The sequence below is a fragment of the Zingiber officinale genome, chromosome 10B (genome assembly GCF_018446385.1).
Source record: "Zingiber officinale cultivar Zhangliang chromosome 10B, Zo_v1.1, whole genome shotgun sequence".
Lineage (NCBI taxonomy): Eukaryota > Viridiplantae > Streptophyta > Magnoliopsida > Zingiberales > Zingiberaceae > Zingiber > Zingiber officinale.
The window spans coordinates 9,730,857-9,751,145 of record NC_056005.1 but is presented as its reverse complement, the minus strand read 5'-3'; the positions used below and the strand labels follow the sequence as shown (position 1 = coordinate 9,751,145).

At 32.3% G+C, this 20,289-nt stretch overlaps 1 protein-coding gene across 2 annotated transcripts; it reads right to left on the bottom strand.

The window, feature by feature from the left end:
• Positions 1 to 1,345: 1,345 nt before the first annotated feature.
• LOC122029304 (mitogen-activated protein kinase kinase 3-like) lies at positions 1,346 to 16,530 on the bottom strand. Of its 2 annotated transcripts, none has more exons than XM_042588239.1 (10): positions 16,358 to 16,530; positions 14,891 to 15,008; positions 12,779 to 13,033; positions 9,225 to 9,443; positions 8,995 to 9,132; positions 8,671 to 8,838; positions 6,124 to 6,237; positions 3,459 to 3,566; positions 3,067 to 3,158; positions 1,346 to 1,975 (listed from the first exon to the last, which is right to left on the bottom strand). In XM_042588239.1, the coding sequence occupies exons 2-10, from the start codon at positions 14,990 to 14,992 to the stop codon at positions 1,612 to 1,614; spliced, it is 1,560 nt and encodes a 519-aa protein (XP_042444173.1). In that variant the 5' UTR covers positions 14,993 to 15,008; positions 16,358 to 16,530; the 3' UTR covers positions 1,346 to 1,611. The 2 variants fall into 2 exon arrangements, with proteins under 2 accessions (XP_042444173.1, XP_042444174.1); XM_042588240.1 differs by having other exon boundaries at positions 12,779 to 12,998.
• Between the last annotated feature and the right edge of the window lie 3,759 nt (positions 16,531 to 20,289).

Here is a 20,289-nt window from a genome sequence, read left to right as displayed (position 1 = left end):
AATACGAATGAAAGTATTTGGCGATCGAATCGAATAAATCTAGATAGATTAAATTGAATTTTGTTTATCGATAAACAACATTACTATTAAAACCGAACAAATTGAATTCAATTAATTCGTTTTTTTACAAATTAAACCGATGGAATATTATTTTTAAAATTGAATAAACTAAACTGACATAAAACCAATTAATTTAATCGATTATCAAATTAATTGATTAATAGACTAATGATTTTATCAATTGATATTGAGTAATCCAATCATCCAATCAGTCTATTTTACCAATCAAGTTATATTTTGATTCAAATATATATGAGTTGACTGTTTCGATTTAATCAATTTGTAAAATTTAAAATGGAATCAAACCGAATTTAATCGATTTAACCTATATTAAAAAAATCAAATTAACTAAATTCAACTTCTAAATTTAGTTAATTCAATTTAATTAATTTTTTGTTCACCTAAATAGTCATTATCTTCCCAACTCTTTAATATCATCCCATCCCATCCCATGATATGAAAAGAGATAAATATAAATACATAAACGTTCAGTGCATGACGAATTAAATCTCAAACAATCAATTCTTGACAATCGATCTTAGTCATTATATCAAAGATATCATACATTCATGTTTACACTCCATCTACTACATAAACAAATATTAAAGTCGGTAAGAAGTGTGCTTGTAGTTGCTATCTTCAAATTGCATGGTCAACAAAATTCCATTGTCAAAAATAAGAAATGTCTTTATTTATGATAACAGAATCAATATGGCTATCTTCAAATAATTATATCCTATTTAAAAACTGGATAAGATTTTGGTAGTTTATATGTTTACTACCAAAGCTTCACATGTGATTTATAATAATCAAATAAAACCAAAGTTGGGTATATTGATTTCAGGTTCTTTCATATAAAACAGCATTTTGATATATATGACTTAAAGAGTGTAACAAAATGCACATTGAAAAAGCTAAAAGAATTCGTCTGGGAAAATCCGTACACCTCAATTATGAAATAATAATAACAATAATATTTTAATATGATATAAAATATGAACACCTTGTATTTCATTGACTAGTTAAGGCAACGTAAACATAAAAACACATGCAAGCAACATGCCTATGTATTTTAAGGCAAAAAAAAAAATTCCTGAATAAATTTTAAAGATGAGACAAACTGCATGATGATGAAAAGAGAAGTAATATGTGCGTGCTAAATATTTTAATATGATATGTCATAAACAACTACGCTGTCTATACATATTATATTCATCAGAGATCAGTTAAAGGCAAAAGTCACCATAATAATAGGCAAATACAGGTGTATAACAAAAGCGAAAACTAAATATGATTAATAATTCTATGTATTTGATTGCAGTAATACACTTAGAGAAAACTAATAACATCACATAGTTGAATAACTTTTATGCAATTTCTTATCACCATAATTACTGGGCTCTGAATTTGATCATCATGTAGAGCTACAACTTCTGTCGTGAAATCAGCTGCAAGATACATAGGAAAAGCTTGACAAAGCTAGTTATCCTCCCTTTCAAGTATATGTAATAACTAAGCAATTAGGTCTAACAGAATTCTTTTTTACTCTCTCTAGGCCTGCAGTATGTAGAGTTCTTGCTTAGCTATCAAGAAGCTACCGATGGAAGTCCCTGGTTCCATGATAAATTGCTCATAAAAGGTTCCCACACGCTTCCTGTCAACATCTGGTGGTGCTTCTTGGATGCTGGGCATTCCTTGCGCTTGAACACCGTCTCCGCATATAAGGAAGTGGTTGCCGAGGATAAATGATCCTGATGCCCGAATGGCAACTCCATCTTGCTCATGTGGACGACATTGAAGTTTTTCCACCACATGAACAATTTTCTCTTGTGGACGATGCCCGGCCAATTTTCTCCTTATGTCTGATAGAGTTGTAAATATATCATTTTGCCCAACGTAATCCTTTCCAGAGAAGCTGACAAGGAGTGAAAGAGCCCTCAATGCTTTTAAATCTTGTTGATGGGCATAAAAAGTTACGCCCTTGTTTCTTAAATAGGAAAAGGTAAACAATACATGAAGATAGAATATAATCAATAGCACAAGCATGTCTCTATGCTTGCAAACATCACCTAAATGAACTTATTTTTGAATGTACTAGTACATTGTTCATTGACTAGGGGATTTCAAAATAAGTGGAGTACCTACGTCATGCCCATTCTGCAGTCGTTCAAAGCTTCAAATTAGAAATATTTGTATTTTGCATGAGACTCATCTACAAATCTCAAGTCTAGGTTATACAAGCAGAAGACGTTCTAACATCCATACAGATACAATTCAAAATTTGGCATTACAGATTTAGACTTTTACTATCATGGATAGGGTAAATTACCTTAATGTTTATCTATGAGGTACTTAGGTTAGAGAGAGTAGTTAACTTGCAGAAATATGCCCATGCATAAAATTAAGAAAACACTACCGTGGTGCCACCTTTCATCATATTCATAAATGCTATGCCCAGCCCCGGGCATAACCAAGTTAGTTATCACATGGCATATTTGCAGAATTCGAATCCCAACAAAAACCGAGGAATTACCCTCCCATGTGATGGCTTTGCCCAAATCCATCTTTGTAGGAGTGACACCCCATTAAAGGAAGACAGTTATTTCAACTCACAGAAGATCCTTAAGCATTGTTGGGTTAATTTGATGAAGCACATATATATCTATCTAAAAAAAGTAGCATCGTGTGGGTAAACCTGTACATTTAAACTAATAAAAATATCAAGGATAAGAAATGGGAGTTTAAAAAAATCCAATTTTCAGAAGGAACCGGGCATATAACTTTGCTTTCACTGACTGATAATACCCTGTCATCCATTCTACTAATGTATGGTGCAAAGTGCATATGAAATTTGGTAAATATATATGGGGATTGGGGAGTATGCAATAAGTGCATATGCCGACTAAACATACTACGCATTAGATAATTCATGGATATGAAAATAAGAATTTATTATGGAGAATAACTACAAATTAAAAATCTAAATGAAATTTTTTTAAGAATTACCTGAAGCTAGAGTTTTCAGTATAAAATGTTCTCATATGCTGCCAAAGCTCATCAGGCCCGTCAAAAAGTAAGTAGTAGTGCACAGAAAGCATCTGCCAAATTTGCAAATAAATCATCATAAAAAATAAACTGACATTTTGTAATCAACCCTTGATTCAGAAAAGCTAAACAAAAGATGGTTCTATAGGCTATCAACATCCTATGTGTCTATATAAAGAATGAGCAAGGGCATTTCATAGATGCACAAAAAGGCTTCCACGCAGCAGCATAATGGATTATCCAATACAATCCATCAAAAAGAAACATTCAATACCATATTGTCAGCCAGGTCAAATCTCCGGCTTATGAGAACCCAAGAAATATTTGAATTTTTAAGAGATCAATAAACTTACATCAGCTATTTCTTTCAGCTTCTGAGTTGGATCAAAAACACTTCGAACATATTCCCGTAAATTCACACGAGCATTCTCATACTTTCTGATGAATGGATGTGATAAAAGCTGGAAAACAGAACACTATCAGCATGTAAACTTTTGTCAATCAAGATAAATAGACACACCTTCTGTGAGACATTAATACTGTTACTACCACCTTCAATAATCTAAACGTGAGAAATATAAGTCTTTTCTTGTCTCATTTATCTGAGGATTTTATTTCAGCACTTGTGTAGGTGGAATTAAAGAGTGATATGTAAAATGTAAAAACTTCATGCCTTTGAAAGTGCAGAAAATCATGAATTTAGTTTAAAGGAATACCAATATAGCAGCATTCATCAAACTAAATGAATGGATTTTAGAATTTGCACATCAAAGTATGAAAGCAAACAAACAAAACAAAAAGAACTCTTGTGAGTAAGACCAAAAAGAACACAACGTGAGAGGTGAAGAATTTTCAGTTTATAATATATGTTAATGAAATTCACACGTGTTTTCAAAGACAACTCTGCATGCTTATCTAGAAAATTAGTAATAAATTCCAAAGCATGCTTCAAAAGATAAAAGATACAAAAAAAAATCCATTCACATTGTAAGTTTCAATTAGTGGACATTACTAGATTTTGCAGATACACCAAACTCACTGTAGTTCATCTCTAGATATTGATTTACATTCTCACATTTTCTATCTTAATTAACTATGTCTTTTCAAATGACTTCCACTTAATTTTAGATTTTCTTCCTTTAGTAAAAGTTGAAGAGGTTTCCACAAATATTACAATTCTTGTTCCAAATTCATTATGTAAATATAAGCATTAGGAAATAACACAAATAAAATCTTCAAGAACGTAATCAATCTCTTGACAACAAAAACAATCATACTTTGACATCTCTTACAGAGAGGTGCCTTGAGATTGAGCTCATGAAAGAGTAAAAATAAAACTTGCACTAGGGCATAGAGGTCAAAGAAAAAGTCCTCTATCTGTTTTCATTTATACTCTCTCATTGATATCTAGCTAATTATTATGGGCAAATCTACTAGATGTAAATGGTCTTCCTTGCTGCCTCATACATTTTTTTGAAAGAAGCCAAAAGAAAAGATATATATGTCAGATAGCACAAATGATAGTTATTGAACATTGTACTATTGTGAACAAGAAAAAATATACAGAATAAATAAAAACTCTTCATGCCACTTAAAACATACAATCACATCCACCTCAACCAATATGTTAAATATTAGCTTCTTAGGGGCAAAAAATGTTGGTAATGGTTCATATCAAAGATAAAAATATCTAAATAATAGTCTTGGATATATGTGAAACCTGGATAGCTAGATCATTAAAGTGTTCTTATAACTTCCATGTTAATGTGGAGCCTTTTTGATGAGGCATCAACGAGCCAGGCTTGGGCCTGGGTTGATTAGAACAACCCATGAGAGTTTATTTTGAAAAATTACTAAAAAAAAAAAATCAGAATAAATATTAATAAAATTGGCAATTTTTATCAAATATTATTAGAATATTTAATATTTATATACAGTGTTAATATTTTACAAAAGAAAAAAGGTTTGGCTAGACTTTATCGGTAGACCCTACCAAGCCCGATCTCATGTCGACCTGGCCTTGCTTGAGCCTATGGGCCGTCACCCCCACATTCGGCACAAACCTGCTTCTAGTGTTGTGCTTTGGGCGACCCCACTTGTTTGCATTGAAGTTGGGATAAACACAACACTAAATATGCCAAGTCGGAACACAAGTAGTTTGGCCAAACTTACACCTCTATTGCCATGGTACTAAAGACAACTATCTATACAAACTCACAAACAAGAACAATATCACGCAAAAAGAATTTTGTTACTTTTAAAACAAACCCAAACAAAATTAAAAATGAACTGAGAACAATCAAAGAAAGAAATAGATTATACCTACCTAAATGACTCAATCAAAAAGCACCGAAACAACTTCAAATTATAAAGCGACCATCTAATAAAACTTCTACCAAATCTTGGTTATACTCCTAAAAAGGCAATTACCATCTTCAAAGACACCTTAAATACCCATAATCCTAGAAAAGAGGATTTGACCAAAACCAAATTTCACAAATCTAAAATTTAAAAATTAGATTTCTTGTTTGCCTTATATTTATACTTGTGTGCTTAGGCTTTTATTTTTAATTTTGTTGTGTCCTCTTCTCTTCCATTTCTCCTTTTCTCACTGTGAAACCCTGTTACATTTGCCACAGAATAGAAAAAACAAATTACACTGTCAAAACCACAATTTGATGTCCACCCACTTTTCATAAAATTCAATGGCAATGAGCCACTTAAAAAACTAGAAAAACAGTCAGGGACAATAACTTAATAACTTGTTATTGTTTTCTCTTTAATTCCCCAATTTGTGCAAATTATATGGATGCTAAATTATCAATGAACAACTGTCAACCACTGAAGTTTCACCGGGTTATTTACGTCATAATGTCATTTTACGATACTAGAGAATGATTGCTTTGTGTGAGTCAATATGCCATGACATAAGTACCTTTTGCATCTCTATGAACTGAGAAGATATAATATATTAAAGCACTGAACGTGATTCAAAAACAAAATATAAGGTTCTCTTGCCTGCTCAGCTGTTGGTCGTGCATCAGAATCCTTTTGAAGACAAGCATCGACAAATGAGCAAAATTCAGGTGAAAATGAATCTCTTGGAGGTGTGGGTGAAGGATCATACAAGATCTAAGAATATAAGACAGGAAAGAGATATACAAGCTTCAGCCAAATCCATCACCAAAAGGTACAAACATATCCTTGCTGAATTTGCACAAATTGTAAGCATGTCCTTGCTCGTAAGCCCACTACAGGTGTAATAAATGAAAATTGAGGTTTCTAAGCATCTATTGTTTCCTTTAAAACAAGTAAAAATTCCATGCCTTTACAAATATACTATTTTGCATATATCCTACTAAATTTTAATTTTGCAAATATATCACTGTAAAATTTAAAATATTGAATTTATACCATTAGAGTGTTTTTTTCTTGAAATAGGATTAAAATGGTTATAATCGATAATGTTGTCATTTAGCTTTAAACACTATATGAAGTGCATTTGATCATTTATCTATATTCTTACTAAATTTTTCTTCAATATTTGAAAAGGCATTTGAATATTTTAGGAGGGCATTGAATATGAAAAATATGATTAAAATGAAATAGAATGCAAAATAAAGATAGGGAGAAAAGAGGAAAAAAAAAAACAATTTTTTAAAAAATATAATAATAATGTTTTGGGAATATAATTTTAACCAAATACCATTAACTTAAGTTTAATTTAAACCAATGGTATTTATGAGAGATTTGTAGATTAACAATGATATACATGCAATATCAAATTTTGCAAAGGTGTGTATACTTCTTGGATGTGTTGGAAGAATAAATGTATATTCACCCTTTCATAGAAAGTCTAGAGCTTTTCCAAAGTAATATTTTAAAGAAACTACAGGCATAATACTAATGATATGAACTTGCAGAGTGCTCAATGGTGGAATAAGGTCCCTAAAGGCAACCACAAAAAATGATAGAACATAACAAACAGCGGTTATTGCCATATTGCATTATCTCAATTCATATATACAAGCTATTTCTATGTTATTTCTTTTAAACCTAGGACTAAGAAGGCTATTGATTTTAATAAAGTGGAGGTTGTCAGGTAGCTCAACTGGCTTGAGCCTTTGAAGCCAAAGAGACTATAACCAAGATGAAGATTGAGCAGACAATGTTGAGACAAGAATGGTGATGTTGGAAGACTCAACAGTCTCCCCTCTCACAAACACCACCTTTTTTTGCCACCATAATCTCCACCGTTTCTCTTTCTAATGGCTGCTTGCTACTTGTTAGGGCTCAGATCTGAGAGGAAGGTGGTCGACTTGATTTGTGCAATGCTAAGATGGATGAACAGTGCACATCCACAGTATGTCGTACCCAACACACACTTCAATATAGAGGCAAGGAAACTTAAGATGCAATTGCTCCAAGAGAACATAACTTACCCTAACTTCATACTCCACTGATCTGAGTATAAGTAGGAAATGGCAAGTTGATAGTGCAACTGCTAGCCAACGGAAAGAGAGCAAAGGTGTGAATCAACCAGCTGATGAATACTCAAAGTGCAAGTAATTAAATCACCAATTTGGATAGTCCAATGATTCCTACAATTTCTTCTAAAAGTAATGTTGTTTTTCCTAAGACCCAAAGAAGTTAACAATGATGAAATGACAAACAAAGCTGATTCCTTCCATGCCAACATTGTTCTTGAACATGAAGCACTATAAATGCTGATCTGAGATATAACAGGTTGACAAAATTGTATGTTCCTGATTTCTTATATTTATTTTCTAACATTGCTTTTATTTCCCTCGAAGGGTGTGGTTGCTTGTCGAGGAAGCAACTGGAACAGGCGTTAAACAACCCACAACCACTAAGCGTCACCGTTGTCTCATGTTAATCCCTTTCCTCACTCAATCTTCAACATCCATTTCATATATTGTCATTCTTTCTCAAAAAAAAAACATGTTTTAATTCAACTGAATATATTTTATTTTCTATAAAGTATTTTCAACACTATATTCTAAATTTTTAATCAAAAAACTATTTATGTAACACTGTAAGTAATTAGAATTAAAAAATATTCATAGTTTGTCATTACCCATAAACTTGCCTTTGGTAATATATTCTTTATATATTATTATAGAATTTATCAATTAAATTTTGTGAAAATCAAATTCATATTTAGATATTAAGCAATTCTTAATATTGAATTAATTATATTTCATGGAATCCATTCATCCAATTTGCAAATTGTCACTTTCTGAAAAAAAAAAATCAAATATAATTAAAACTATAAAATATTTTTTAACCAAACGATGTTCAACCAATTTCAAATTACTCTAAAATAATAATATATTAATTCTGGTATCATTTTTAATAAATTTTAAAATTAAAATTATTTTTAATTTTGATTTACTATTATCATAATTATGTGATTTGATTTTATATAATTAGCATTTGTATTTATATGCGCAAAGTGCGAAGAACATTAAAAAAAAAGTAATTTGATAAATGATAAGCATGAGGAAAAATGCAGCAGAAAAGAGAAAATGAAATCGTATTGACCTGAAGCATTAGATTTGCAGGCCCTTCATTTGCACTGTATGGGAATTTTCCACTACCGCATTCAAGGATGGTTAATCCAAGGCTCCAAATGTCTGCAGCGTAGGAATAGGTCTCATTTCGTATTCTCTCAGGTGACATGTATGTGACTGTGCCCACAAAAGTAGCACACTGGCAAAGAAACAACAGATATTTTATGTTTATTCTCTTCTCAAGCTCCATCCACAATAGTAAGAGAGGAACAAGACAGTTGATTCTTGTTTCAAAGAATCAAAAAATGTAAAAAACGTGACAATAATATGCATCAATGCAATGCAAATAACATACCATAGCCACTGAATTATCTAAACCGGCACTGACACCAAAATCTGTGACCTTTGTCTCCCCTTTGAGGCTTACAAGCAAATTGGCCGGCTTTATATCTCTATGCACCAAACGTCTTACTCCGTGCAAGTAGTTTAGACTCTAAAGTGGAAACATCTAGAAGATGAACACAAATTGCTGAAACACAAAAATAATAGATAATGAGAACAACAGTTGAAACAAGTAATCCTTACATCCAACAATTTTTTAACCATGCACGAAAGGACATCCTCAGGAATAACTTTCTGAAATTTCAATATATCTGCAAATGAACCTCCGTCAACATACTCCAGAGCAATGCTGATTTGTCCAGACTCAGGCGTATAAAATGCACCATGAAATTCAACTAGACCAGAGTAATTTGATGCTTCACATAAGGTCCGAATCTCATTAAGTAGTTGTTGCCTTTTCTCCTTCAAAATCACAGAAAACATGTATAAACCAAACATGAGGTGTGCCATACAGCATCTCCCAGATCCATTCATTTTGCCGGAAATATATATATCTCTCTCTCTCTATATATATATATAAGGTGATGAAGAAAGTGTTCGGCAAATAATTAAAACTTTGTTAAATTACTGGTTAAGGTGCAGATGGTATAATTTATAGCATATTTGCAGGACTCGGTCAATTGACCTAGGAAACAGATTTATTCAAAAAATTATTACGTCCTTGATTTGATCCAGTCATATTGAACAAGTCTCTTTTACCCCCGACAAATTCAACGGGAGATCTCGGATGTTGAGTTTGTTTGCTAGCTTGTTGAAACGTTATTTGGATAATAGCTTAGTAAAGATATCAACAATTTGATCGTCCGTAGAAATGTAAGAAACCGATAATTGTTGAGTCGTCACACGCTCTCGAACAAAATGAAAATCAATCTCCACATGTTCTGTATGAGCATGAAAGATTGGATTTGCTGTGAGATACGTTGCTCCAATATTATCACACCAAATTTTTGGTGCAATATTTGATATAAGATGAAGTTCAGAGAGAAGTGATTGAAGCTAAATAATTTCAGACATTGTATTTGCTATAGTTTTATATTTTGAACGAGATACTGTACGTTGTTTTTTTGAATTCTATGAGATAAGATTTCGTTCAAGAAATATTGCATATCCACTAGTAGAGCGTCTATTTTCAGGAGAACTTGCCCATTCACATCACTGTAGGCATATAAATCTTGAGACGATTGACGATATAAAAGAAGACCATGTAATATAGTAACTTTGAGATAACAAAGTATTCTTTTTACATTATCCCAATTTTGTTCAGTTAGAGCATGCATGAATTGACAAACATGATTTACTGCAAAGATAATATCAGGGTGTGTGATAGTGACATATTATAAGGAACCAACAATGCTCCGATAAATCGGATCAGACAGCAGGAGAAGAAGTTGTAGAATTGTAGAGTTGTTTATAGCAATTGGTGTAGAGACTGAACGTGCTCCATTCATTTTGGCTCTTTGGAAGAGCCAGTAATATATTTGCTAGAGAGAAGATAGCTTTTCTCATATGGAATAAATTCAATACCGAGAAAAAAACTAACAATACCCAAATCTCGAGTAGAAAATTCCTAATTGAGAAGACTTAATAAAATTGTGATAACCTTGTGATCATTGCCGATTATTAGGATGTCATCCAAATAAATAAGAAAAAATATTATATATTCATCATTATATTTGTGGAATAGAGATGAGTCAATCTTTGATTCAGAAAATCCTTGAGCTTGTAACTTATATATCAGATTGTCTGATATGCACAAGTATAGTTTAAAGAACAGCGCGGCGCACCAAGCTCCCATCATACACAGCCTTATCATGCATTGCAAGAGGTTGTTTCCACGACTCGAACCCGTGACCATAAGGTCACACTACAACAACTTTATTGTTGCGCCAAGACTCCCACAAGTATAGTTTGCAAAATCAAAATCAGTGTTGGTATCAACTAGCCAAAAACCCAGATATCTTCCATATTGATCAATCACTGAGATCAGAGTTGGAAGGAAAATAAAACCCATAAAATTGAAAGTACAATAAAACTGTTTAGTTTATGAGAGAATATAAAATTTCAGAAAACCTAAAGACAGTGTATAATTTACTAAATGCTAAGAACAGTATATAGGAAGTTAAGAAAAATAAAGTTAGATATTACCTTACCAAAAAGGTAATGATTTCTTGATAAATACTAACCAAATCCATTTTTTCATGAATAAAATACAATCCCAATGATTTCATGCTGAATTCTAATTATGGAATTTGCTTTGTCATTTTTTTACAATGTTACAATTCTATCTCTATTTTTGATATAATTTTTTATTTGATGTAATATCATATTAAGATAAACACATGACATCAAGGTAAATAGAATTAAATTTTCAGTGATAAATTTTTTAAAATTTAACAAAACTTCTTCAAATTATTAATATATATTTACTAATGAATTAAAAAAAAGACAGTCCAGTGCACGAAGCTCCCGCCATGCAAGGTCCCGGGGAATCATGTATAAAAATGTATAGCAACTGCCTCAATATTTTTCTATTTGATTATTGTGTAAAACTATTAAATTATTACTCATAATACAATCAATAATAGAATTACTAACATTGGATTAAATAAAACTTTTCTAATTAGATCAAACAGAATATATAATTATTATGTTTATTGTTATTAAAAACATCAATAATTTAAAAAATGATTAGTAGTTATTATCATTTTAGAATAATAAAATGTTGATTACAGTATGGTGTTTAACTATGATTTAAAAATCTGATTATTAAATTGTCGTGATAATATAATAAAAAAATTAATATTAAGTAACACTAAGATAATTTTAAGTCAATCTAATTACATTAAAATATATAATATAATAATAATTCGATACTAATAATCAATGGCTAAAAAATAGGATAGTACATTACTAGTTAGTAGTTAGTTAACAGCTTAATATTAATCAAATTATAATTCACAATTAAACAATTATGATTACATATTAACACTAAGATACTTAAATGTACAATATTTTTATAGTAATCAGATGATTAATGACCTAATTAGATTTATGATTATTGAAATAGTAACTTAAAAGTGTAAACCTTAAAACTAATTTACTAAGACCTAGCCTAATTTCTTAACTTGCCTCACCACCACCATCACCATGCATGCCTCACCCACACAATCAGGTAGCATCTGCTTCTTGCATCTTCATGATCCACAGATGTTCACATCTTTCTCACATGCCACTAAAACTAAACTCTGACATATCACCTTCAAAAGCTTGTCACTTCTTGGAGAAGCATGTTTTTCCCACTCATTGCTTCTCTGCTCACTCTGCCCATGCCCTGCTGGAAGATCTCAATCAATTCCCATTGTAGATCTTTAATTTGAACCAATTTCTCTCAATTTAGGTGGCCGATTTATAATGTGTCCCTAGTGTTTCCCGTGATCCCAGTAGAATTCTGATCAGATCCCACAGCTCCTGATCCAACTCCAAATTTGTATACAAGAGAATTTAAAAATTGAGATATGGCTTCTCAGGCACAGGTTTAGTTTGATGATTATTAAAAAATTAACAGATAAAAAATTCTAAATCAACATTAAGGCATTCAAGCATTGAAGTTCTCCTATGGCTAAAATCCTATATAGTAATTTTCAGCTGAAGGATATATAAAATTCTGTAAAGCAAAACTAATACATATTTATTGCACATCTAACAAACGTAAACAATGAGAAAAATAAATGGCAGACCTTTTCAAACACATTTATCCTCTTCAATGCCAGAATTCGATGAATTGGTACTTTAATAGCTCGTTGCACCACACTGCTAGCTCCACAACCTATGGTTCCAAAAACATGCATTTCATGAGAGGCACAGCAGTATGTCTTTTCACCAGTTTCAGTTTCACTTCCTATAACTGCTGGACGTTTTTGCAACCCTTGCTCATTAATATTGTAGACTCCATATGATCTGCTTAATAAATTAACATTTCCATCATCCGAAACCTTCAGAAAACCAAGATAAGAAATTTTATTATACAAATGAGAGAGTATGTAACATATGACCTAAATATAAAGTTCAATGAAAGATTGTCATGTGGGGCATAAAAACTAAAAAATAAAAAAGAGCAATCCGGTGCACGAAGCTCCCACCATGTGGGGTGTCGGGGAAGGATCCATTGTACGCACTCTTACCCTGCTTTTTGCAAGATTGTCATGTGGGGCATATGTCAGCAAAATGCCAACCTGACCCAAAATAGGGCAATTTCAGCTTATGACGGCATAAGGAGAGTTTCGACATAACATAGAAGAGTAATAGGCCACAGGAATCAGTACTCCCTCAATACACAATATGATTATATTAGGTTTTAATTGAGCATAAGAAGCTCAAATTTGGTAACATGAAATAGTTGATGAAATTGCAGACAAAAACAATCTGACGTTTCAACTAGGATATGACAAAGTATAACCAAGTAATACACAAAATTAATGGGCATTTCAACTATTACAATAGAATTCCTTAGAAACATTCAAAAAGCTGCCCCCATATATAACAAAATTTTTAACATAAATCATCAACTAGAATTTCAATAAAATTCCATGTATGGAAAGAAGAGACCAAAGCTTGGCGACACTAGTAATTCACAACTAACTACAGAGTGCATGTTAGGGAATTCATTGCTGATGCCAAAATTCCAAAATTTTCTAGATTCTGAGAGAGTTTATAGGGTCAAAGTCCAAGTGGTTGCAGACCATGCACTCAAGCTGGTGAGTGAGTCGAACTCAATCCTGACGATCCAACCTAGTCTGAACCCATTCTGACTGCACAGAGTGAACAACTGTAGGTGTGGTTGCGGGAAAGGTGGCCAGACCAAGATCCAGCTATGAGAAAATTGCATTCCCCTTTTTCCTTAAATTAAGACTAATTTATTATTAAGAAGATGCTGTGTTGTGTGTGTATGTGAATAAGGCAAAGTCAAGTCATAAGGCACTGTGTGGGGTTCTGAGTTCCCTTCAATGATTCCAAGAAGTTTGATCCTTCTTCCCTTCCAGCCTCCTACAACACAATTAGAAGAAAGATTAAGGTTGTTGTGACAAACCAATTATATTACTCGTTGAGAGGTTTCCCACCTATTACCCTATGCCTTTGGAATTGATCCCAAACTTGAGAGCTTAACAGTAATCTAAAGCCCTTCCAAAAAATCTTGATGACTGTAGACACCCCAAAACTTACTTGTTTTTGGGCTTCTTTCTATATCAGTCATACAAACAAAAATATAGAAATGCAGTTGTCAAAGTATATTTATAAGTATGTTTCTACATTAACCAAATGTAAGCATTAATTTATACCCATTAAATTGATTTAATGTACAAAACAGAGGAAATCGCCAACCTTACAATCATCAAGACATCTTTATCCCGACTATTTGGAATTGGTTTATGAATCTTAACCCTCTATTAAGCTATGCAAAACATTAAATTAGTAGTAATATCCAAATCAATTAATTTTTTTATTCACATGAACTCATGAAACTTTTAGTTCCTCTACCCTTAAATCTTCCATTCTAAATGATTCAACATTTCTAACTAGAGTAGTTATTGATTGCCATTAAACAACTCTAGCCCATTTCAATCTATTTTCTCTCATTTTAATGTCTATTAAACTTGTTCTATATGTTGCTTCGAACAGCCCAACATTCCAATCCATAAAATAAAGTGGATCATACCAACAAAACATAAGATAGATATGAAAGGATAACTAAACAAGTAGATGATCAGCCAAATGGCAATTTAGCTAGGCTTGACATTCTATCTTTTGGTTTTCCACTTAAGCATGATCCAAAGATATTTACAAACACTCACCGTGTATGAGTCACAAGGATCGAGAGAGAGTGCAACTGAGGGAGCATTTGTGGAGTCAAATAAGGGCTGCAACTTCCTTTTTAGCTCCTCCAAACCAGCCATATGAACTCCTTAAGCACTGTATGCACACAGAATTAAGAGAGACAAAATTAAAAATCACATAAAAGTTAAGTAACTCCAAAAAGAGAGGATAAAAATAAAGGAAAATAGCAAACATAAAATCTATTAACTATATCATTTTAAGATGGATGTAAATAGAGATCAAATAAATCTAGTTAGTTAATATATAGGTTGAATGTTTCAGAAAGGGATAAATTATTAAAGATAATAATGGATAAAATATTTTAAATTGCAACCTCTCCAGGCTTTTCACTCCTTTGATGCAACCAAAAAGAATTCCAATTTTCGCTGATCCATAGTTCATACAAAGTCATTTTTTGACAAATTTTTTGTTAAGACCATTGACATTGCCCACCTCCGCTTTCTTCAACTAAGCTCAAGGTGGTGGTAATGGCGAAGCAGGTCTCCAAGACGTGCAGTGTACCAATTCCAACTTGTTAAGCTGCATACTAGCATTCCAATAAGTGGAGCTGAAAAGGCTGAAATATTTGGTTCAAGTGTGATGAATTAATTTTGTGTATTTGCAACGGGTGTGGTTGATTGAGTGTCGTGTTGACTTTCAGTTTAAATTAGCTTCCAAGTCGTGGTTTTATGTTTTGTTTCTCATGTTCCAAAAAACTATGGCATCGTCAATGTTGCTGTGTTGTCAAAAGCCTGACATGTAAGAGGTAGGAGAAAAGACGCACTTCCAAATGATATTTAAGATTTATGCAAACAATATATACATCGTCATCCAAATATGCTATGGCGGTAGGATAAAGCCTAATACGCTGAACTAGAAGAGAAACCGACATTAACCAATGAATGCATAGATATAATCTAATTTGACCAGAAAGGACCTACCTCCCAAATCAGTAAGAAGAAACAATTGATCGGCAACTAGGTTACTACACCCATCAATACTCCGAATCTATAATCGAACTTCCAACTCCACCCGTTACCGTATCTAAACATAACCCACTCGACCAGCCAAATTATTCCTAAATCCAACAACGTAGCTATTCTTCCAACTGCAACTGCGACGAACAAGGGAGATCAGAAATGGTGAAGTAACCGCAACACCAGCCTAGATAGAGAAGGATCAAGACCCAGACAGCCAAGGAAAAAGGATAACAAAAGAAAAAAAAAACTCACCTCTAGCCACTGTCATCACAGTAATACCTAGATTGACATCTATGCTTGGAGAACTCGGAGAAAAAATAAGAAAAAACAAGAAGAAGCAGCTCATCTCAACAATACCTAGATTGGAATATATGCTCGGAGAACTCGGAGATGAAAAGAAAAAAAAAGGAGAATTCCACAACGAACTTGGAGAGGAAATTGTGGTGAAGGAAATTGAAATCTAACCTTGTATTCACCGCCTTTGATCTGCTTGACCAACAGTAGGAGTCCTCGTGGTTCTTGGGGAGGACAGCGCATGAGGAGGCACTGGGACGGCAGAGCAGCGGACAGCGCTGAGGATGGACAAGCAATGAGTTGAAGAGGAGTCCGGTTCTAATAAGTTAGCACTGACGAGTCGAGCTTGTCTTATGCTTTGGTCTAAAGTTACGCTCAGAATTTAACGGGAGCCTGAAATTTTCGAACGCGATGAATTCTGATTATATCGGAGTAAAAAACTAAAAATCTTGATCGCTGGTAGCAACTGCAAACACTTTCGGACTTAATCTAATGATCCGTGAGAGAGTCAGCAGTTCTCAAGCACGATTAGGAAAAAAAATCTTGATCGCTGTTAGCAACTGCAAACACTTTCGGATTTAATCTAATGATCCGTGAGAGAGTGAGCAGTTCTCAAGCACGATTAGGAAAAACATGTGATAAACTCAGTTAGTCAATTTAGTCTTAAGAAAGTTTCATCCATTATTAGAATAAATTAAAAAATACCCATGAAATAATAATAAATTTAATATCTTTTAATTATCCGTTTCATTTAAAAAAAATCTTATAAATTCATCATAACTCTTTCGAGATACATATCTCCTAAAAATAAAGTTCATCACGATAATCGTGAACAAATTTGGTGTTCGACTTAGTAAGAGCTTGTTTATGTTCGTTCAATATACATTAGATTAATTAAACAAACAAGCTTGAACAGCTCGTTAAGCTAAACCAATAAGCTTGAACACATATGTGTTCAGCTCGTTAACGTTCATGAATAACGTTCGTGAACAATGTTCGTGAACAACGTTCATGAACAATGTTCACGAACAATATTTATTAATAAAATTCTTTTCAATATGCTAAATAAATAATAAAACAAAATAAAATAAAATAAAATAAATAAATTTAAATTATCAATCTTAATAACCAATCAAACAATTAAAAGTTTCAAACAATCAAACAAGTCTGAATTGAGACCTTGATAACATCTAAACGAACCAAACTCAAACCAAGCTCAAGCCAAGCTCGAACCAAGCTCAAGTCAAGCTTGAATTGAGAGCTTGATAACATCTAAACGAACAAAGCTCAAACAAGCTCAAGCCAAGCTTGAACCAAGCTCAAGTCAAGCTTGAATTGGGAACTTGATAATATCTAAACGAACCAAGCTCAAGCCAAGCTTCAAATAAACTCAAGCTCATAAAAAATAAACCAAACCAAACTTGAACACTCATTTCAAAAGCTTAGTTCATTTTAAGCTCGGCTCAGCTCGGTTATCTTATCAAACAAGCTTGAACACCCCAAAGCTTGGCTCAGCTCGACTTGTTTACAACCCTAACGACAATTCAACACTATTCAAATTTTAACTATAGAGTGTAATGCAATCCTTGATGCTTCCAGATTTAGCTAATGCTCACTCTATGTGATCGGGATAGGTCATTCATCTCCCATATTAATTGGACAGAAAGCTGCATACCTAGATTATAAAACAAAATTCACTTGATTAATTTTCTTTGAGAACAATCGAAATCGAAAATAATAATAACTTTGTTAAAAGTTATTTCAGAGTACTTAAGGATATGAATAAAATTAGGCAAGTGTTCTGAAAAAAACAATTACCCTTAGCTGTATTATTTAATACAATATGCAAAATAAAACATACGCAAAACATAATGTTAAGGATCTTACTTTTACTTATTATTAAAAAATAATTTGAATTGTTACAGTGCTAAAAAAACTTGTGCAAATACTATGTATGTTATTAGTGATGTAAAAATGAAAAACAGTTGATATTTTTTCATGTGTGATCATAGATGTTTGTATTGTACATCAAGAGTTGTCATCTAGATATTTACAATACGATATCTAATTATGACATATTTATAAGAAATTTTCTCTAAATGGGCGTGCGTAATCAAATGATGTTAGGTTTCTAGGTCATTCATTTTGTCCTGATTTATTCGGATGGTCGATGAAAATTTTTTATAGTACTGTATCGACCCACCCGCCCGCCTTAGGTTAAATGTTATTTGTATTACTTGTGTGGTTATAATTATATCTCAATAAAACATTTTTAATTCTAAATTACATTTTAATTAAAAACTAAATTTACATTTATATGGTAATTTTTTTCATTTTCATAGGTAATTATGCTACTTAATAATATTTTTTTTATTTGCATGTTTTTTTTTTCATGGCATAACTGTATAGGTTATCATATGCCAAATTTATATAATTGAATAAGGATTGAATCCTAATAAAAATCATAAAATTATTGTTCTATATAATTGCTAGGTTCGATTTCCTATTTAAGCTTTCATAATAGTATGGGACAATGATGCAAAAAAGTCAACATGATAAAATTCACCTTTTAGAATTTTATTTGCATATGTTTTTTCCGCACTTGGTCAAATATGTTATAAAGCTCTTATTTTGACTTAGTTCACAAAATATGTTTTACCATCTTTCCCTTTAAAATCAGCTGAAATGGTATGAATGGATTTAAGCACCAATTTAAAGTTTTTACATTTTAAATAAATGACAATTTGATAAATTTTAGAAAGCACCTTGGCATCTAAATATTTTGTTTCAAAAATATATGAAATTAATTATTATTATTTTTTAAAATTTATACATAGTTAGAGCGGTAGACGGACTAGGACAGATTGACCAATCATCTTGATGGGGTGGGGATATCAGGATGAGAAATTCTCAATCCAACTCAATCTAAAGTGAGTTGTGGGTTAATCGGGTTAAATCATGAGCCTATTAAAAACGTGCTTGAATTTGCAAGTGAACTCATAAAGTGTAACTATCCATAGAGTTGTCAGACAAATCGATTCATCAAAAATTCATCATCTAGCGAGTTGAAAAATCCCAACCCAAGGTAAATGGTAGATTAGATAGGTCAACCCACAAACCGACTAAAAAAATATAAAAAAGCTCATTAAATTTCCCATTTTAGTTTAAATTTTGAAAGGAAAAAATTTATTCTCAATTTACAGGCTAACTTGAGCTTGTCATAGATATGTCCGCCTGAACCCGTGAAGCATGTGGGCTAGCCCATTTAGGTCGATCATAATATAATGAATTAATAAAATTTTAAATTAACCTGTTTTAATTATTTGACGGGTATTAATTTAACAGACTCAATCTAAATTAATAGTTCTAACCTGAAAATCAGCACCGACAAAAAAAATTGTCAAAACGTGTTTCAATTTTGTGAGTGGTTGTGTAACTATGTTTAGAATTGTCCGACCGATTGGTCTGTTAAAAGTTCATCATTTAACTGTCTGGAAAATTCCCAATCCAAGGTGAAGTGTGAATTATATGGATCAGATGATGAGCCAAAAAAAAATATAAATATACAAAAAAAAAAAAATTAAAAATTTTAAGTGTGAGTAAAATTTTATATATATATATATATATATATATATATATATATATATATATATATATATATAAATTAAAATTTTAAATTTGAGTTGTGAGTTATGCGGCTAGTTCATGAATTTATTGATTTTTTTATTGATTTTTTTTATATTTTATTTTAAAAGAAATCTTCTCAATCAACGGGTCAATCCGTGCCCGCCAGAGACTAGTTCGTTTAGGTCCGTCCAAGGATGAAATTGATAAAATTTTAATCAAATTTATTTAAATTGTTTGACAATGTCTTGTATGAGTTGGGCCTGATCTCTTTAACGCTAAGTTGTGCCTAGGCTCGGTCCATTTAAGGCTGAGCTGTGCCTGACTGGGCCAGGCTCGGTTGACGATAATCTTAATTGCTGAGCCCTGTCCCGATTGACAGTACACTTTTCTTTTGAGTTCAAAAGCGTGTAATCGTGTCAAGTCCAATCAAATTTTGGAATATTTAAATTTGATTCATTTATTGTTCAAATTTTATT